Here is a 22,718-nt window from a genome sequence, read left to right as displayed (position 1 = left end):
TACTATTTCTGAATTATTTTATGGTATTGTTTATATAATTATACATTTTAAAATTTATATTAGTACTAGTAGCTTTGCCTTGGGTTAAACACAGAAGGTAACTTCTAATTCAATTTCAAAAATGATTCCGTTGTATTTTTGTACAAAGACATTAAGGATCTCGTAACCTGGAAAATTTAGGTTGCAGTGTTGCTACATGATTATATCTCATTAAATTTGTTTCCTAATTTTTTTGCCTAAATTATGCTGGGTATGGAAAATATAGGATGTTTAAAGAATTTAGAGGACTAGGTCTTTTTGATAAAGCTTTTACCATTTTAAAAATCCATCATGCCTGTGCATCATCAGTCTATTCAATATTTTACACTATAGTTTTCAAAAATAATACAAATTTTATCATTTAGATATACTTATTTTCATATTGTGTGTTCCTGAAGTTGTTATTATTACTATTAAATACAACAACTAATATTTTACCATTATGGTATTCAAGGATAGAAAGATTATTAATTCTATGGAAAGGATTGGTGTGTCCACATGTTTGGAATTCATTGCAGAATTTTTTATTCTTATTAAAATTTAATGGAAGAAAAACCACTAATCAAGAATTTATTAATAAAAATTCCAATATCGCAAGTTAATTCAGCTTGAGTGAATAAATTGAACGGGAGAGGCTTAACATTATCTATAATTTAATGGCATGGTTGAAAGTGTACGGTAATCAAATTTATATTGGTTATTTTATTAATATTAAAAAAACGTATGTTTGCATTTTTTAAAGGTCATAAACTTTAAATTTTAAGACAAATCGTTGTTCATATCCATACAATAATGGAATTAAAAATGATTAGGTTTTGTTAAGTGGTAGGAAAGAAAGGACTTTTTAAAATACCTTTGTATAAATTATCTATTTCTTATTCTTTCTTTTGAATTACTGTACACTCATTAATTGCATATTAGGGAGCTTTTGATTGCACGACGACGGTAAGACGTAGAACGTAATGACTTCACTGAAAGTCATCTGCGCATTCGAGAATGTTATGTTCTTGTAGCGTGGATTCTAGTACGCAATTTGGCCAAATCAATGTATGCAGAGAACATAGGACACACCCAGTAGGACAGTCATGCATGAGTGATTCCGTTTTAGTGTTGCGTCGTCGTACAAATCAAAGGCTCCCTAATGTTTCTCCTAAATGAACCCGTTTTCTTCACTGTAAACTGTCTAATAATTTTTAAAAATATAGTTATATATTTGAATTGCTTATTCTATATATTTGGGCTATATAACAAAAATGTATTTTAGCCAAATTAATGGATGCATAAAAAACGATATGCCTATTTATTCATGTGGCAGACGATATACTTTTCATAGTAAAATATATGAATGTATATGAAGTTGGTCAAAGTTTGCATACTGTATGGCTGCGGTTGTGTATTTTATTTTATGTCCTCGTTATTTTAGCTTCTTTTATGCGTTTATATTTAGACAACTCTATTTATGACCGCAGTCTTTTATTGGTTTTTTTTTAAGGCCTGAAAAGGATTTGTTTTGTATTGTAAATGAACTATAAAAGCTCTTATACCTTTTGTACCTTGTAAAAAGTTTAAACATAAAAAAAATTAGTAAACATATAACTATACAATATTTAGGCCAAGTGCCAAATCATAAGCTGCCAGAACTGTATATTTATTTGTGCAAGGGTTTTTCTATGATAATAACATTAGTTTATTATCGTATCAAAGGTCTGTCTGCTGTGGGCCATCAGTGGACAGTACACATACCCTAGATGAATGTGAACTCGCAGATCACACTTGAGCTTTAGACTTTGACACTTGGAATTCCGAGAGAGTCCTTGCGAACGAGATTAAGGAAGTGGGAATTGTTTGTATCAGCATTATAAAGTTTTAATGTACTGTTATTAGTTGCTGTTCCAAGAGATGAATTGTCAAATTCTGTTATTGTTTATTTTATTTATGACTGTTATGTGTAGTGAGAATTAGTTCTGTTATGTGCATATACAAAACAAAACTACATTTTTTATGATTGTTATTGTTAGGATCATGCAATATTTAGTTTAATATTCGCTCTGTAAGTTCAAAATTTTACCACACAGATGAACTTTCATACGATTAACAGTTCATTATTTATCATATATTATAAACTACTTTATAGTTTTACTATAATTTTATGGAATAAGTTTGCTTTATCTGTAAGAATCCTTTTACCATTATTAGTTTGACATTTCTCATTGATATTCTTTTATTGTTTTATTCTCCTCCAAGTCAGCTGAATATGCTAAAATTATAATTCATAAAACCAAGTTATAGCCACTCTTATTAATTTGTCTAAAAAGATTTTTCTCTTTTTTTGTTTGAACCTTAGAATACCAATCATATTGTCAAATGCCATTCTAAGGATGTCTTGATTTATAAGCAGCAAAGGCCATGACCAAAATTATTACATAGATATCAACAATCACATTCAGTTTGACGTTCTTTACCATAAAGTCAATTTAATGATTTGTCCTAAGTTGATGAGCCAAATACTACAAGGGATAGCTAGCAATTGTATTTTTATCAAAATTACAAATAGATGTTTTCTGGTTGAGTGAAAAGGCAATCTATTTGTTTATATTATTGATATTTTTTATGTAAAAAATTCAGCCTTTATTTACTCGCGTAGAGGTATTCTTCAACTAGTTGCAATTGAGGAATTGAGCATCTAGTTTAAATTTTAATTAACCCTGAGTGTATATTTCTACTACAGCTTCACATTTTCTTAATTGATTATTTTATGGATTAATGGAAGTCTTGTATTTCTGACGACAATATCGATTCTATTAATTTGCCTTGTGTTTACCATCATATTTTTCTAATTATCCAATTAGTCGTACGCGTGTTTGTTCCCTTAGTTTTGGTGATTACACATTTGTTGCAGTGTGCTTAGTCGCACATCCTCAACTTACTGTTGCTTGAAGCTTTATCATGTTTAATATTTCATTGTGTATGCATCAGGAAAAGGATATTTTCCATACCTGATGGTTATCGTATTAAATATTCAGTTTGTTCCCAAGTACTGGCGAAAAAAATTGCAAGTGATTCAGGTGGAAATCAACCCACAACTTCCAGATAAGCCTGGTGTCATAACCACTAGATCACCAAGCTTGCGCTTTGTGGCTAGTGGTGAATCTGATCCAAAAGTATCAACAGGTACTGCATGGTTTTTAGGTTTTAATCGTTATCATTATCATAATTCCAATAAAAATTACTAGTAATGGACAGAGAGAAATGGAAGAAGCTAATAAGTAATATAAGTGACCAGTATGGGTTGTAAAACCCGGTCTAAAGTCAACTGAAGAAGAGAGAGAGAGAATTCCAATGATTGTCTTCAACATCATTATCATTATATTTTTTACCCTCACAGTTTACCATTGTACGTACAAATTCCGAGATTGGATCAATAGGGCATGTAATGTGTTTCCATGGATTCGTCATATGTTAACAGCTTTCTCTTTTTTCTGTGGTCACACACACTTAAATTAACATTAAGCAACATGAATATTCATGCAGATTAATTGTTAATGAGCTACGTATTGATGGCATGGAAATAATCCATTATGATCGTAATTCAAATTATGTGACAGTACCAATGAATTCTTGACGAAGTCAGGTGTCAGCCTAATGCCCTATGCTATCACATTGCTCAAGTGTCAGCAAAATTATGTTACCCATTCCCAACCCCCAGGGATGAGCCAGATACCTTATCCTATCCCAATGGTCAATGGTCATGCATTTTTTATAGCACCTTTCACAATGAAATATGCAATTCAATGTTTATATTGAATTTTGAAGGGGTTTTTTTTCAGATTTCACCACAGGCGTATAAATTTAATGGAAGCACATTCAATCTTTTAAACATCTAAAGATCAAAATACTCTAGAATTGAATTGAATGAATGTCTTGCTGCAATTTTATATTATGTTGTGGCCATCTACACAATTGACCACAGAATGATTTTAGTATACAGTATGAAAAAAAGCCTACTGCTACTCTGTAAATAGGGTACTTGCCATTTGCCAAACTCATTATGGAGTTGAGAACCAAACCCTGATGGGGAACATTACTACCTACCTTTTATTGAAACCCTTCAGGCTAAACTAGTGTACTTGGAGCAAATAAATTGATTATTATTTCAAAAATTTGAAAACATATGAATAGAATTATGGAAAAGCATATTTTTCCCGATATGCTAATGTATTTCAATAAGAGAAAAGATAATTAGGAATACAATTTTTCACATGTTATCATTTTGTGCTTTATGATGATTGAGCTCCCTGATGTCTGTTGACAAGCCTCACAGATGGCATATCCTTATACTGCAACTCAATCCCATCTACTTGATGATATTTTTATTCATAGCACATGCCCACAGCACATGACCGGTATTCGCTATTGACTAGGGTAGATAGCTCAGCCGTAAGCGTATATAACACCAGTGATATCCCCTATAGGCCCGGGTAGTTAACCCTGTGCGCATGCTACCGGTGCCCCTCGCGAGGTTTGTAAATCTGTTAGCAGTTGCATGGATGGGTTGAGTCTGGTTGTGAATCAACCTTTATAGTCACCTAGCCCAGTTCGTCTGCTATTGAAATACCACCTGACTTTATTTAGTGCACTTAGGTTGCAAGCTGTGCCGTGTCTGGTAATGCTTAAAATGCGTTTACGGTAGCCTCGCAGGAATGTCTTCAATGTTAAAGCTCAAAAGATTTGTAATTTGTAATGAAAGGGAATGTTTATATATTAAATAATTGGGCAATGTAGTTTCATTTGACGTAATTATTCATTACCATTATTATCATTAACATCATCTTCATCATCACCTACATTTTCATCATCTTCATCAGCATTATTGCCATTCACCATCACCATGTATATCATCATGAACAACAACATCAACATCTTCATGATTTATCATCATCATCAACATCATTGTGATCATCGTTATCATCATCACCATTATCTTCCGTTAATCAACCATTGTAACTAATGTACCAACATTTCAACTGTCTAATTATAACGTTTTAGCTTACCTGAACAATTATTATTTAATCCTGTATATAATCTTATAATATCTGCATGATTAAGATATATTCAAGATATGATGTTTATATATACATCTCCACTTCATAATTAAAGAATAATAATCAACGAGCACTCTCATTAAAAAGGCTGCGACACTTTTACCTTTCACACTCTCGGTGTACGCCTCTGTCGTATTAATTGTGAATGACACAATTACAATTTAAGGTGAGAGTAGTAAACTCTAAAAGCTATGCTTAAGAAGACGATTAATATTGAGTTTTTTTAGTCAACCTAAGAGTTCAATGGAACGGATAACAGTATCTGAGCTATTTACTAACGAGGGCGAATAATTTTATGTGTAAATATCTCCACTTTTTAAAAACTCTGCAATTTAAATAACATTTTAATCGTTATTGACAAGTGATAGGCAAGTCCCAGTCATACTTGATATTACAGTTCTTCTTGATAGCCTCAAGATTTGAATTACTAGATTTTTATTCTGGTTTATGAATCAAAAGATCATTAGCATTATGATTAATATGATGCTTGTTGTCATTTATTGCTGTGCTGGACACGTGAATATCAATTACATATTCTGCCCGTTGGCAAAATTTGCATACAGCGGTCAGGTTAAGTTCTTTAATATCTGACTTTTTGTAACTCTTTTTTAAACGTTTTTTTTCCCTTCCTGTGGCAGAATTTGACTATAGCCAGAATATGTAAGCCACAAGTAGGTCACTTCACCAGAGGTCATGTCCCGAAAGTGACTGTGCTAGAGTGGAATTTGGTTTATAGGAATTGAAAGATTATTACAAACCACCCGAAAAAATACTAGGAAAGAAAAAAACATGCGGACTTAAAACTTATCTTCGATCGCCGCTGTAGTAGGCTAATTGCGACACACAGGGACTAGTTTCAGCCCCACTGCGTTGACTACAGAGGTAATATTGATATGCCATCGACATAAGAAAATATTGAAGTGTATAGATAAAGAAAATAAATCAATTGACTGATTCCACTTCAAATTCTCTGGATAACCAAGTTGATGCAAGGCATCAGCCTCTGAATAAGGTGGGATTTTGTAGAATCTTGTAATTACCAGTAAATTTATGTTCATATGAAATCTATCAATTAACACTATGTCTGACACAGATAAAGGTGAACTTAAGTCAGACTCTATTGTTTTCCAATCTCAGCAGATATTCCACCCTCTAAACTGCCGTGAAAACTAGGTTTACGATGATGTTCGACACAAGTTCTTACCCTAAGACCAGTCCTGGTCGTGGGTCTGAAAACTCTGTATTGTTTTTTTTTTCTTCGCTGGAATTAGTTTTAGACAGCAAACTCATACAATTGAGTCACGCAACAACGGCAACAGGGATGACATCTTGCAATTTTTTAGGTCAGGCTGTTCCTGTCTGACTGTTGCAAATCCCAAACTTGTCATGATCCTCTAACAGGTTTTCGTTCACCGTCTGTTCATGCCCCCTTCCTAAAGTTGGTGCGGAAATTCGTTTCTGGTGAGTTGGTCATTGTGACAAGGTGGTGATGATGATGTTTCTGTGAAGTGATGGTTGGAATTCCGTTGAGCCTTGGCGACTTCATGAGGGACATGTAAATAATCAATATTTGGAAACAGTTTCTCAATGTGATTAATTTAGCTTATGAATATCCATTATTTTTTAAAAGTTTATAGTCTATCATAATTATTACTGTTTTGTTTCTTATAATTTTATTATATTGGTGATATAATATTTATAAACTTTACTAAAAAAGAATTACAAGCTACCATTTTTATCATATTTGATCATTATTTTTAGCATCATTTATATTTTATAATTTGTTGGTAATTAAGTTAATAATGACCATTGTCATCATCTGCTTTTTCCTTTCTATTTTATTATATTTGTAAGACTGTCCCTTATTTTCATTTATACTGTAAAGTATAATGGCATTAATGTATTGATTTAAGATTGAGGTAAAAATCTTAAAATCATTAAAAAATTCAAGTAAAACATTAAATTGCCCAATAAAAGGATCAAATAAATTATCAAATTTTAATGGGACCTCACCGTTCAAAGACATTTAGTTTTTGCAGATTTTTTATTTAAAATTTTTTATGGTAAATTGGAGCCAATTGAAGGGTCGACTATGCTGGGAAAAAAATTAAATGTTTGTGCATCTGTATTAGTGAGAATTTTTTTTTTTTTTTTTTTTTCAGTTAATAGTTATTATTCTTCAATTTTCCCTCAAGGAACTAATTGATAATATTCAATTTTTTGTATGAAAGTAAAATTAAACAGTATATTAAAATGAGTTAATCACTTTTAATGATTTTATTATAGTCAATGGGTTGTTTGCATAACATAAAAAAGGTATTGAATCTTACTGCTTGGCTGGTATTAGTATTTGCGAAGAAATTTTTTATCACTCCTTCAGAAATATGACAAATTATTTACTAAATATACTGTTAACATGAATTGTTGTATACGGTATTTGTCTCATGAAAAAAGGCCTGAAACCTCGCATCTTCATAATCGTTAAATGATACAGTAGACGATCTTAGATAAATGACTAGTGACGGATCTTACATGCACCGTCCATCATAGCTCGGCGTTCAAGTATAATATGCAAATAAAAAATACCCGAGTAAGTTTGGTTTGGTACAATGTTATGCTCTAGTTATTCCGATGTTTGTATATATGCAAAATATGATTAAGACATTTGGCTTAATTATCTGGTAATATGCAGTATTGAAATTGAACAAAAAAAAAAATATTGTACCTATTTGAATTCCCCCATTAGGAAAATTTGATGTTTCCTTTGTTTATGCCGAATTTTTTGCAAATTACATTTAGGAGCAAATTGTGATTTATACCTCTGTATTAATCTTACCATTGAACATGGCTTGCTAGAGGCACGCTGTCTGATTGATATGCCCTGCGAGTGCAATTCATATTACTATTAATGCTCCCGCTCTGGGCTAGTTAAATCTCAGTCTTATAGCGTCATTCACCGCGCTTTTTTGCCCAGAATGCATCCATCTCTTCTCGTTCACGCGAATCCGTCTGGTTGACACTATGACGGATAAAATCGGATGATAAATAGACGAAAGACGTGTATGATCTGCGTAGAATTACTCAGCTTGAGTGATGAGCGGGGTATGCTTGTGAAGAGCATAATATCGACAGACTATTTGTACTCTTTGCATTTTGCATAACTGCTTAGATGTGAAGCTCCTGTTTGGAATTTTGATCGAGCCAAATGACGATTTGTTATGGCGTAATAACCTGAAACCATACTTAAACAGCAATTTCAAATTCATAACTTCACAACAGATTGTAAAAGAAAAATAATTTGGAATGGGAGTATTTAGAATTGATTTCTTCCCTTTTACTTGGATTTGGATACAGATCCATTCTATTAGTAAAATTGTATACTTTGTAAATCAAACAATTTTTAAACATAAAAAATATTAAACATTAAAACACCACAACAGATTTTTATTTGTAACTATTTCAGTTAAAAACCTTTCCGCCATTGTTTTTAGGATTATTACATTTGAATTTTGTCCTGACTGTTAAGTTCACAAAGTATGTTTGTCTGTGTAAAGTGCTAAACTTTCATTATAAAATACTATGACCTGATATTTGACTTGTCAAGAGACATAAATAATTCATGTGGTTATTTTATAATTATAAACAAAGTGCGGGTCAATCAGTTAAAGGTTTCTGTTTGTTCCACATCTCATTGTTCTTAATCTTTTATTAGCTGTAAACTATACATCCAAAATGTATTGTCTTTTTTCAGATTCTTTCGTTTATAAGTGTGGACCTAGTGATAAGAACAAATTCCAAATTATAATTTTATTTTCTTGTCTCTAAACCTAACTAACAGCGTAAAAAAAATGGCCAACATGTTTAAACATGATTCATTGTTGATATTTTAATATTTTTTGGTTTGTTCAGAGAATACCTTTTCATACCAATCAATCAATCGTGCTATTTAAATTATTTTTCTTTCACCTGAAATATCAATAGTGAACAACAAATTAAATCAATCAATTCGTGCAACAGATCTCATCATCTAAGGGAAAGTCCCTTTAACAGTAGATCCTAAATTCATTATTGTACATGTAAGGCTTTGTATGTATTTCATTGCTTTCAGTCTGGTCTGATCCAAAGGATCTGTATTCATTGGTTAACTTTTGACCTCTCTTATATAATACTCCATGCCCAGTTGATTTTCATTCATTCGTAGCTCATGCAGCTATTTCTAGTTGATATCAATGAAGCGAAATTAGGAAGGTGACATTTGTTATCACTATGATAATGTTGAAGAGAGACAGTGATAATAGTGAAGCTTGATTATAATGAATTATTATTAAAAGTAAAAATGCTAATGATGATAATGATTTTGAGAATAACATTGATGTTGAGAAATAATTGGGATGAGGATGCTAATGATGAGAAGGAGGATGAAGATTGATAATGATGATGATGATGATAATGACGATGATGTGGATTAAACTTATGATGATGAAAATAATGAATAAGATCATTATTATGGATACAACGAGGGATGTAGCATTAACGACACATACAGCAATTACAGTGACGACAGCGACCATGACAACAATGACGAGGATAAAGATTATAGCAAAAGGATATGATTATGATGATAATGTTTATGATGGTGAGGATTGTTTAATAAACACCTTGAGGAATTATGCCTTTTCATAAAATTTAATCTGCTTTTTTTTTTCAGGCATGGATGGTAGGCAGATGTGGGGGTCGGTAATTGGTGAAACCTTGGCTATGTATATCAAGAGGATAGTAACTTTTTGCAAGCAGGTACCAGGTAAGTTTATGTCAGGTAAACTGTTAAAAATGTTTCTAAAAACAAAAGAAAGACATCACTGCACCTGATGATTGATGATAACAATGACGATGATTATGATGATTAGTAAGGTGGTGATGAGAACTTCTGCCATACAGCCGTAATCCTCTGCAATAGCAAAGAATCGACGATATAACATGTCATAAAAAATGTCGGGTTCTATAGTTGGAAAATGTTGAAGAAGCATTTGAGTAGCATTAACAGGATTGTAAACGTCAGATGTCAGAGGATACCTCCTCTGTTGTTAGGGGTCGTCCAGGGTTGTTGTATGCTATGTGAGAGTTGATAATGAAGCGTGCAAGACGGCAAGTGGTCATGTTTCAGATACTGGGGCTTTTATATGGAGGCTGTCATACTGTACATATATTTTTGGCTGTGTTTATATGCTCTCTATGCATTAATAAGCTAATGTTTTCTATTCATCTAGTTTTATGATTAGATTATAGTCATAATACAATAAATTAAATATCACACTAATGAGTATAATGTAAATTAATTTATTAATTTATTAATCCTCAGTTAAATATTGAAAATATAATTATGAATAAGTTATAAATTTAACATTTAATATTATATTAGTATAATAAAACAAATTAAATTAAACATATTATAAGATAATAATTATTTAAAACTTACTATATTATATGCAACATTGTATGCAGCATTTAACATATAATTTATGATGTTAGAAAAACATATAAGAAATTAGTAAATTAAAAATATTTACAAAAAAGTGCTGAATTTAATTAATGCTCTAATTTTTTCTCAGTATACTCTAGTACCTCAGATATGAAGTGTTAAGCATTTGGTATCTAAGTTTACCACCAGAAAACTACTCATTTTCATATGGTATTTTTTTTGAAAAATGAAAAGAGTCAAAGTTTGAATTTAACCATTGTAATTTAATGTTAATGATGAATTATCTACATTCTAATAACAAGAATTACTAATTAAATTATCAAGCTCTCATTAAAATACATTTGCCAATTAGCCCAAAAAATGATTAGGAAAATTTGACATACGTCATAAAAGGGTCAATGTAATACCCATTCCTAAAGGAACAGTTTTGCCCATTAAGCAGCCTATTCATTGGCATTCAGACTGTAATTACCGTAAGCCAAATGTGGGTAGCATTAGCCGAGAAGTGAGAGGTTATTCATTGGTGTAATCACTCCCATGTGATCTGGTGCCATTTAATACCCTACTGGGGTAACAACGAAAAATGGATACGAACATTGTGGAGCACATTTAGCGAATACTTGATGATAATTGTGTCACCAAATGGCTTGCCATTAACCTACATAATGTCACTAAAAACGGTGAAACTTCACATCCATCCATATACACACATACAGTAGCGGCTTGTTTATGATACGTGAAAGGCGTTTTAGGCTACATGAATATAATACTGATAATCCGATAGCTAGGCTTTAATATATAAAAGGTATTCAAAGTTAGTAAATTGCACAAGATTTAAAGGATATATTCTTGAAAATTGTCTTAACATTTTTCTTTTGTTTGTTTTTTTTTTTATTCATGAGATTGATGTTTAGAAAGAAGTTGAATTATATATTTGTTGAAATTTTTCAAGGTGATTGTAGTTATGTACTTTATTGTTCAAGATTAATTTTTTTTTTATTTGTCAATATCTTAATAATAATAATAATAATCTGTTGAGAATCTGTCTTGTTGTTTATTTACTTATTTTGTTTTGCTATTTTCCTTATTACATGATATTATTTAGATCATAATCAGTCATCAAAATACATTTTGTATGATCATAAAATTTATTATCAATTACTACTATATAAAAATGATAACTTTAAATCACCAATATTTAACTTAATTGCAACACAATACAACAAACCAAAGAGACAACAAAAAAATTAAAAATTTTACAAAAATGATAAAATAATGTCAATTTTCCCCTTGTTTAGTCCTATTCTCATCTGAGATATTTTTCAATCTATTTTAAAAATTCATCTCATAATGAATGTGTTTTACTTTTAACTGGTCATAACAAACAGTAAAGCTATATTTGTAAATAGTTTTTTTTTATTAATCGTTTTATTTGTGGCATAGATTTTGGAGCTAAAGATCAGAATATAAGCATTCTCTCCTTTACCTTTTTGAATATATTTTCCAACATTAAAAAGTAATAACCAACGATACACACCTACAGGCCAATTTATCATCATTTTTGTTCTTTTGGCTTACCTTACACAGAGCAGAATGTGCATTTATATATTTTAAGTGCATACACATTTATGAAATAATTTTGCCTGCTCTTAAAAGGAATTTTAAAAGTGAGATTTGAGATGAATTGAAGCGGTCTCTGTAAAAACCATCTTTGCTCACTGGAGGCTATTCTAACGTAGAGGATGCCTTTACCGTAAGCTCGCTAACATGCAACATGTCGTATTTCATTATGAGTCGGCTATTAAAGCCTCATTTGGCGCTGATTGTGTTGGGGAGTGAGGATGTGTTTCGGGTCTGTTTGTGGTTTAGTCACAATCCTCAGAGAGCCTAGCCGAAAAGGGGTTTCCATGTGTATTTGACATCTTAACACATCTGCTCCACTCTGTGTGATTTTTAACAGCTTTGTAGGAAACTTGTTATCTGTATAACATGGGTTAGGAACAGAGGTTTTTTTTTTTAAGTGCAATTGTTCTTTAGTCCTACTGTGAACATTTCTTTGCATGTTTATCCTTGGTACAGTTATTTTGTTTATTGTAGCAATTACTTTGTATAGGAAAACAATAGATAATACATATCTATTCTTCATTACCAATACCTATTCATCCATCAGTTTATCCATCCTCATTCATTGATTCATCCATCTGTCAATTCATCCTTCCATATATCCATCCATCCACCCACCCACCCATCCATCCATCCATTCTTTCTGTCAATCATCCATTTATCTATTCATCCTTCTTTTAATCATTCATTCATTCCACTCATCCATCCATCCATCTATCCATCAATCCATTCCTCTTCAATTATTTCATTTATTCATTTATTCACTCATTCATTCATTAATTAGGATAGGATAGATAGGATAGAGTATTTGTGGTGTGAATTATACCAATGATAACTCACTAAGTCGGAAGACTTGCTTCCAGTGGGATCCATCCATCCATTCTCATTCATCCATCTATCCATCCATCTATCCTGTTTGGTATGAAAAAATAAAAACGATTGATCCCAAAACCTACACACAACATGCTAGTACTTTACCAACTGAGCTTGAGCTCATTCAGTATACGCCCTCATATTTTTTTGAAAATGTAACCGAAATTTAGAAGTAGTTACCATACTGTAATTCTATTTATAGTTATATCTGTGTAGGAACATTTGATTTAAAGATTCATTAAGATTCATACGTTCATTGACCGTCTCCTGGGATATTTCACGACTGTTATTACGTGATTTCTTCAAATGTACCCATAGTTATAAAATATGGCATTGATTGCTGCTATCAATACCAATGAGAGTATCGATGCAATTTTAATTATCACCAAATTGATGTTATAAATTATTATTTCAAATTTTGTCTTGCAATAAATTTAATCTGACATCAATACGTTTTACCCATATATATAATTTTTTTTTCAGACAACACAAAGTTGGTTTGTTTTTGTTTTTTCTGGTTCATGAATTAATGTATGGGACTAAATGTGTATATATTTTTTTTTAATATTGGGCTTTTAAACAATTTTAAATCTCCATGTGATCTCAGAGTTTCTGAACCAAGTTAATTAGATAAAAGTAAATTTTATTTAACATTCATTTAATTGTTTTTTCGTTTTTTATTCAGGATTTTCCTCATTGGAACAACAAGATCAAATGGTACTTGTAAAAGCTGGTTTCTTTGAAATCCTAACCGTTCAGGACTGCATCGAACTCGTCCTTTACAACAAGTTCATTCTGAACAACAACGTGCGAGTATCACGTCTCAATATGCTTAAATTCATGCCTAACGAGTTGGTAGACGCTGTGTACGATTTTGCAAGACGTCTCCACAGGTTAAAATTACAGCAGTCCGAAGTAGCGTTACTGTCAGCAGTTGTATTGTACGCAGATGGTAAGGCTCTTTTTGTCAAATTGAAAATAAAAAATGTAACATAGTGTTTCTGGGAAATTCTAGGTCGGGTGGAGGGTGGGGGGAGGGAACTCTGAAAAAGCAAATTATAATACTGTATTGAATTGCTCATCCAAAAGAATCAAATAAGTTAGCATTTCTTTCTGTGACCTAAGCAGCTTTGGTTCAACTTAAAAATCATGACTTACCAAATTAATTGGTAAAAAGAACCAGCTAATATTTCAGCTTGTGTATAAAGTTCCAACCATGGTACTATTAACAAAAAAAAAAAGTTATCTTGGGGCAAAACTTTTAAGTGGATATTATATCACTGTTGTACCAAAGGCTAATAATTGCAACCAACAATTTCAATTTATACCATTAGATTCTTCAAAGAGATCACTTAAGGTTAAGTAAGCACATTTTTTTACAGAAATTCAAAATTCCTCTAACATTTTTTGTATGTATTTAGTTTTTTTTTATTAGATGGATAAGTAATTCATTATTTTGGAGGAATGCTTCAACATAGTAACTGGAGATGGAATTAAACAGTTAGCCATTTATTAAATCTAGATATTTTTACAACTCCCTGCTGCATACTTTTTTTACATAAGTTCAATTTATATATTTAAAATAGTTTTAATACTTTCCTTATAAAGTACTATTTATGTGATATATAGCAAATTATTTATATTTCAAACTATCGTTGATTGTTTTGTTAGTTTAACTGAACACTGTTTCTCCAATTCATTTGTTGTTTGGGTAAAAAAAAAAAAAAAAAATGAAAACAGATTATAATCTTGAGGTAATAAGATTAGAATTGTCTTTTTTAATCTTCATCTTCTTGTAAAAGAAAGTCTCTTAAAACTCAACATCCCTGGTAATATGTGTGAAAAGAATTCATTCGGATATTAAAACAAACATAAGTATGTGATTTAGAGAAAATAAGATAGTGTTAATCAAATCTGCAAATCTGCCACGGCTGTAAACTTTCAGGGAGATGTTTTAGAATATCTGATTGTTCTCTTAATCATCTCTACAGTACTTAAGTGCTTTATTAATCATTGTAATTCTTCGTCTGTAACAGCTGAAATCCAGTCGTGTACGTAAGCAAGGCAAATTCGAAAGAATTATAGAATTGTAGGCTTTGTCTATCTGAGGATAATTGGGATCCTTAGAAACGGTCAGCTGAACACGATCTACTTCATAAGAAAATCAATCCAAAAAAGTTTTGGCCTGTTTGCTTTGGTTATTTAATTAATAAAACTTTTTTACACTTTTTTAGTAATAATGATATTCAAATTTTTGGCATTATTTTCATTTTTATCTGTCTGTAATTGATTCAAAACTTGAAAAATGTCATTGAAGATTAGATACATTAAAATATTATTCAATAAAAATTTAATACTGCAAAACAATATTTTTAAAACATAATCAAAATTTGTAATATATTGTTGAATAAAAAGATATGTATAAAACAATTTACCGGTATGTGTTTTTAATACATTTATAAATTTGTATATTTTTCAGATCGAGAAAGTCTACAAAACCGAGATCTGATCTGCACTTTACAGGCTAAAATTCTTGGCGCACTCAAGGTTGAAACACAAAGAAATCATCGCGACGACCCACATATCTTTGCTAAGATTCTTCTACGTTTGCCCGAACTTCGAACTCTTGATAATCTTCATACTCAGTTTATCATGAAGCTCAAAGTAGGTGTACCATCTTTCCCAATGCCTGAGCTCTATATGGAAGTATATGACTTTGGAAATTCTAAAGGAGGATGCGACGCAAAGAAAGAGGAAGATTCGAAGAAAAGCAACTCGGCATCTGTGCATGTCACGTCGAGTAACTACTCAAAGGGAACAAACGGTTTCACCGGACACCACCCAATTAACGGCCGTGGTCATGACAGTTCAAACGAAAGCCCGTGCGCAGTGAAGGTTGAACAGCCAATTGGCCCGAGCAAGTTTGACTTACCATTTCCAATACAGTTCGGTAATGACATGGAGGTATATAAACATTACCTTGGCCAATTTACGCCCAATGCTGGGTACCCTCAGTAAAAATAGGACTGGGAATTAACCTCTTGTAGTATTATCCACCCTGATTCATGGTGCGGTGTCCATGTCATGGGCATGTTTGCATATGGCCATGTGTGATTGGTTTCATTGCTCATTGATATGGAACCTAGACACTGTGTACGGTATTCATCTGATTGGCCAGAAAAAAAAAAACATAGAGGGAGCTCTTTCTGCTTTGACGTTCCTTTCAAAAGAGTTGATAAAGGAAGTGTAAATGAATGTTGTTGAAAACAAAAAGTAACTTGTCGTAATGCGGTGTGGTCTCAATCATGTTTTTGATGTAAATTCAGCAAGTGGTTGTAGATATTGGGTCAAAGACCAATGTAACATGTTTTGTGGAAACTTTACAAGGGATAGAGACACGCCAGAAAAAAATACACCAAAATCAAGTAGTATCGCACTGTTTCAGTGATGGCTGATGCTAAAACATATGTTTCTCTCCAAACAATAATGTGTTCATTTTTAATCCAAGTCATCCTGGTAGTCGGGCACTTGTACTTTTGTTGCGCGGCCACATCAAGGAATGTATCATCAATGCACAGATAAATCATTGTGATAAGCCAGCAGCTGTCGACATATGAATATTTCAGCTATACATGTGTTACACATCGAGAAATTTGTGACCAGGTACAGACTGTGTGCGGGAAGAACACTGAAAAATTTAATTAACATTGGACCTCAGTGTTTTCACGCCTCACATATTTGGGTGTCTTCAATGAACCAAGCATAGGCTTTCTTGTATTATTAATGATTTTGTATCTGAATACTCGAAGCATGTTTTTTCTTTACTGGATTAAACATTGCTGAAAAGTGTGAAGTTCCACAAGATCATACACGGTTATTTCAAGCTGTTCTGTTAATAAGGCATATAAGAAAAAGCGTGAATTTGATGAGAAGAAAGGGGAAAATCCCCAAAGTACTAAATATATTCATTTAAACAAAAGTTACTATTTGGGATTGAGCAGTAAATATAGACTACTGACCAAATTCTGACTGTAGAGGGCGCTCCTCAGCTTATTTTTATCTTGGCTGGCTATAAAGCAATTTATTTATAGTAAAATCTGAATCATGAATTGTTTGCCATTGATGAACATTTTGACATATAAGTAGATGAAACTATTCTTTCCTTTTCATTTTTTTAAATATTCACAATTTGTTGGAAATAGTTTTTTGAGATAATAATCTATAAACATATTTTGGTAACTTATAATGCATGTGTATTACGCACATTGTGTAATATTATGAGGAGTTAGATACCTCCATGGTTACACATGTTCAGTTGAGAAGACTGTCCTGCACATGTGTTTCAGGTATTCAGCAGTTAAAACTCATTTGCTTTGAGTGCCAGTTGAGTAAATGATTATTGTATTGGGAGCACTATTTTTCTTGTTAATGGATCTATGTCCAGCATAATCAATTTGGTAACAGTTGGTTTCCGATGATAAACAGACATGTTAATTTTCTTTTCATTGGTTTACCTCAGAGGTAGACCACTTAGAAATTCTGTGAAGGATAAACACAGAAGCCAATGAGAAAATGGGTGGTCTTTCAGAATTTTGTTTGAGGGATTTACAGAAAGAAGGTAAAGCCCTACAAACGTGTGTTGGTCTTACAGTTGACAAATTTACCTTACATATGTGGGCGTATCATAAGGGGCATGTTTTGCCTTATGAGTTTGTTTTACACAGGCTTGGCTTATGGAATTAAACATGTCTATTATAGGTTGGGTCTTACCAAGGTAGTCAGAGTGTAATTAAATAAGATGTTAGATCCCTGTATAGTGGTCTGCCTGTTATTGTAAATGTCTGTGTGTTGTATGAAAATCATGTTAATATTTTTTTTTTTAATTTTCTGAGCTTCAATTCACTGTGTAACAAGCAGATAATACAAGGCAACACTCCTTCCCCACTGAAATTAATTTGTATCATTTACAAATCGAACATTGGATTGTACACTACGTTTATTTGAAATATTTTTTATTGTATTTTTCTATGGAATGTGTATTTATAATGTTTGTGAAATGATTCTCTAGGGTCAATCATGCATTCTGAAGATATAATGGGCCAACAAAAAATTTGTTCCTAGGGTATGATAGACAGTGCATACAACATATTTGCCATCACCAGCTGTTTAATTCAATCATCGTAATTGGTCTGAATTCCCAATATTGTGTTCCCTTCATTGTTGATGTTGGATCTTGTGCCTTTTTTACACCAAACTTTCGGAGTTGTTGTCAATTCAAATTTGAATTTGGTCAGAATCTAATTGATAAAGACTGCCTGTTATGAATCATTTTTCGACATGAGTTTGGTCGTATTTCTTGTGTCTCAGTTCTGTCTGTTTGTTACACAGTCATTTTGAAATAAAAATGAACCAGTAAAGACTGAAATATTGGTATATTTTGCCAAATTTGTACAATGTAGGTTTGTCTAAATTTTAGGGTAACTTCTGTTTAATAACGTATATTCTAAATACGTTAAAAGAATAATTAATATGTGATTATGTTGTGGTAAATAAATACTTACCTGGTGTTTATATAAATGACAATTTATAAAGCTGCTTCATTTAACTAACTCTACATTAATTAAATGGTGTATTTGAAGTGATATAGTAAATTTATGTTTATTTTTTTCCCCTAATAATCCCTTCGTTTTTATTGATTTACAAATGATCACAAATATTTGTTACCGTACTTTATATTTTTTATAGTAAGGAAATTTTACAGTGAGCATTGTAAGATAAAATTGTGATTCTGGTGCCTTTTTTCCCTTCTTGTTTCCAAAGATTTTTGTTTTTCTCCTTGTTCGTTAATTATTTATCATACCAGTTTTCATTCCTTCAATCGTTGCAGCTGTAATCATGTTGAATAAAAATGTCTGTGCTTGGAAACTATGTCGGGATATGTTATAATAATAGTGATTGGGCGTTCTTTAGCAGACATTTTTGTGAGCATATTATTACTGCTTCTTGTACTGTATTCTGCAATCAGGAGAGATATTAAAACGTAGTAATATAGACAACTTTAATTCATTTCGCACACTATTTTGTAATAGATTGTCTGTGGGTGTACCAAATGATGGTACGTTAATTTGGATTGTTCTGCTATCTATACCTTTTTTCAGTGTTGATTCGTTTATAGACATATATTACATCAAGAAATGTAAAGTATAAATTCAATATATATGAAATTTCTCTTTATAGCATTAAAATTTAGAATGAATATTGCATTTAGAATTTTTCCTTATAAACAATTGTGAACAGGCAACTCTATAACTATGTTCATGTGTTTCATTGCCCTTACATTATTGATGAATATTCTGTGTTGATTTTAACTGGTGTTAGGCAAACAAACTTCCATTTAGGCAAACTCAAACTAAAGTTTAAGGAAATTCACAACCCAAGTTTAGGCACACTCAAACAGAGTTTAGACAAACTAACATTTTCGTTTAAGCAACTCAAAGTCAAGTTTTTTGGAATATTCAATCTCTATTTTTGTAGCAATCTAAAACTGAAATGTAGCGTTTTGGCAAATCAAGTTCAGACTCATACCCAGCAAAGTTAAACTAAAGTTTTCGCAAACTAAACTTTAAGATTTGGGAAAGTAAACCTCAAGTTTAGGCAAACTCAAACTGAATTTTAGTTAAACTCAAGTTTATATAGTTTGAACTATTTGTTTGGGCAAACCAGTCTCGGATTTAGGCAAACTTGGGAATTATTTGCAAAAAAATTTTTGTCCCTTTTTATTTAGATGGTAAAAATTAGATTTTAGACTACAACTACCCACAATCTTTCATTACAAAGAGTATACAGATTATCAATGCCTTTGGGTTACTTATCAAGCATCATCAATATCATCATTGTCACCGTCATCATCATTTCATCAACACATTATCATAATCATCATTGTCATCATAATCATCAGCGCCATCATCATCTTTATTATAATTGAATGGTTATGGAATTGTATAGCATTAAACTTTGAAAAAAATTATAAAAAATAAACTGTATTGCACAAATGCGGAGGATTCGGACAACGTCTCATTGTTCATCTGTAATTTGCGATTACCGTACTAACAAGTCAGTGGTTAGATAGCACATAGAGACAAATTATTATATTTACGATGTGCACAATCATTATCTCATTATCCCCATCTTTATCCTTTTCTTTCTGAGCACAAATATTCATTCCCAAGTTCTATAATCAATATATTATTTTAGTTGTAGTCGCAATAAAATATTGTTTTTGTGCTGAAAATGCTAAATCAAAAAATGTATACAGTATTTAGATATAGCATTGTGTGTGTGGTTCTTTAAAAGGTACCATACATACATTGTGATTGCACATTACTGTTTAAAAAAAAAGAGTTGTCTATTTCTGGACATTCATTAAAGATAAAAAATTAAATTTAAATTGTTTTTTTATTTATTCATGTATGGAACTGAAATAAAAATTGATGTATAACTGTTGTGTATTTTATATCTCGTAGAAGATAATTGCTACTAATAAGACAACCATATGCATCCAATGTAAAGAGATTTCTATTCAGTTGTGTTAATACCTGTACACCCATCACTCTATTTGATGTTTAAATCTGCCGCACACGATTGGAATCAGCTCACTGTGTCGAACCAGGTACATTGGGTCTTTAAATTTACAATTTGAAGCCCTAAAAGAAATTGAAGCTACCTAACTACTATTGCAAATCAGCAAGCTGAGCTGAATCCACTGTTGTGCTGCCCGTCTTTAAGTACAGTAACTGATCGTAATGACAAATAATCTATCAGTTATTGTTATGTATATGTTTAACATTTATATTTATGTTATTAATATTTCTTTTATTGTTATTGCAAATATTATGAGATATTGGTGACGGTTTAGCCTTCCAGATGCTATAAGTGTATTATTTATGTAAATTATTGTGTTCTGGCAAATTTAGTGAATTAATTCTAAAACATATCTTTTATACATGCAAGGACTGTTGCATGGAGGCAGTTTGCAAAGGTTATTGTATGGCTGTAGAGACTATTGTAAGCTTTACCCCCATCGATTATGTAATTACGCATAGAGCTTTTTAAATGCATTCTGGGAGCTAAACAAAAGTTGTTATATCTATAGTAAGAGGTAGTAGCATTGAACGAAGAAGAAAAAAAAACGTATCAAACTATTTGATGATTTTAAATGTAGTGAAAATCAATGTTAATTGTTAAGATTCTTACTGTTACTGTGTTCAACACTAGTCTGTATTATATTGTGCGAGTGTAAGCGTGTGCGGGTGCGTGCGAGTTTGCGTGTGCGTGTTTGCTGCACACATGTTTTAACTTACTGCTAAAAGATAATACCTTGACCTCAAAAAGTCCATAATTATTTGAACGTTAATTAATACAATCAATTAAGCTAATTGTGACTATGATTAAAAGGTGAAGTGCCCTTGGGTGGGATAGCACCATGTGACCAAGGTTAACGTGTCATTGATGTGCGATGATTTGCGTGTTAATGTAGAATGTAGACATCAGGGCATAAGTTTAAATTGGTGTAAAAAGTTCAAGATGCCCCTGTTATTTGACCACATAAGGAGATAGGTGGAGTTGCTCATAAGCGTCAACCACAACCGAAATATCATGTAAACTATGGTTTTTCTCCTTGTGGTAAAATCCTGGACGTTGTGAGGGTTTAATCCTTTGACCTACTTGTACGATTAATATGGAAAATATATTGAAACGTCAGTCAAGTCTTCGTAGTTACATTTGCTTTTTTATCTGATTCCGTTTCGTCAGACAATAATTACACAATATAAAACATGATACCTATCAAGAGGTATAAATATATTATATTTGAAGATACTTGAACAATGTACATTTGTTTGCTCTTTCAGAGAAACAATAATCAAACAAACATCAAACAAGTTAGTAATCAGACAATACAAAACATGAAACATAATACTAAGCAAGAGGTAAAATCAACAAAAAAAAACCTCAAAAAAATAAATATATTATATTTAAAGATACTTAAACGACTTGCAGTTAGCTTGCTGATTCTGAGAAACAACAAAGTAAACAAAAGAAGTCGGACATCAAATGCATAGTCTTTCAAGAACTGCATGGATGAGTGAACTGCATGGATGAGTGATTTTGCTGGAGTAGGTGGATGTAAAGTTAAGTGGCAGCTGTAAATGCTGTCGGAACGGTGTTTAAAGAAAGGATGATGATGATAAGGAGAGGCAGCGGGCGGGGTGGGGGTGAAGCCAGAGGGTAGGGTGATGGTGATGATTATGATGATGATGATTATGATGAATAGTGAAAGGTATGGTTGTCATCTATGTTTTGCAAATTAAAAGAACATAACTGGAACTATTCCTGACAGCCTGAGGAGTTTCTTTGATGATAAATAAACAATAACAGCACATTTTAATCTCTGATTTTTAATATAAATTTTAACTATGGTGTAAATATTTTTCATATTTTATATTGAATTGTATATTATGTCAAGTTGTGTTATGTGTAGATGTTATGTTTTGAAATAAGCACTACTCACTTATCTATTCTGAAAATGTCGGGCCACCCCCGCC

At 31.9% G+C, this 22,718-nt stretch overlaps 1 protein-coding gene across 1 annotated transcript; it reads left to right on the top strand.

Moving 5' to 3' along the window:
- The first annotated feature begins 9,814 nt into the window (after window positions 1–9,814).
- On the top strand, window positions 9,815–21,881 carry LOC117116885 (nuclear hormone receptor E75-like). The gene is made up of 3 exons (XM_033261001.1): window positions 9,815–9,942; window positions 13,802–14,068; window positions 15,596–21,881. The coding sequence occupies exons 1-3, from the start codon at window positions 9,852–9,854 to the stop codon at window positions 16,132–16,134; spliced, it is 897 nt and encodes a 298-aa protein (XP_033116892.1). The 5' UTR covers window positions 9,815–9,851; the 3' UTR covers window positions 16,135–21,881.
- Window positions 21,882–22,718: the final 837 nt, after the last annotated feature.

This window comes from Anneissia japonica, unplaced genomic scaffold (assembly GCF_011630105.1).
Source record: "Anneissia japonica isolate Jap-2015-1 unplaced genomic scaffold, ASM1163010v1 scaffold1302_len1884557_cov193, whole genome shotgun sequence".
In the NCBI taxonomy this organism is placed as follows: domain Eukaryota; kingdom Metazoa; phylum Echinodermata; class Crinoidea; order Comatulida; family Comatulidae; genus Anneissia; species Anneissia japonica.
The sequence above is the reverse complement of the archived record's forward strand: the minus strand, read 5'-3'. Positions and strand labels throughout refer to the sequence as shown.

Bases quoted from the DNA above. Each gene is read 5' to 3' on its own strand.
- LOC117116885 (XM_033261001.1), top strand. From the start codon at position 9,852: ATGGATGGTAGGCAGATGTGGGGGTCGGTAATTGGTGAAACCTTGGCT. The intron at 9,943-13,801 runs GTAAGTTTATGT...TTTTTTATTCAG, and splicing joins TTTTTGCAAGCAGGTACCAG to GATTTTCCTCATTGGAACAA. The intron at 14,069-15,595 runs GTAAGGCTCTTT...TATATTTTTCAG, and splicing joins AGTTGTATTGTACGCAGATG to ATCGAGAAAGTCTACAAAAC.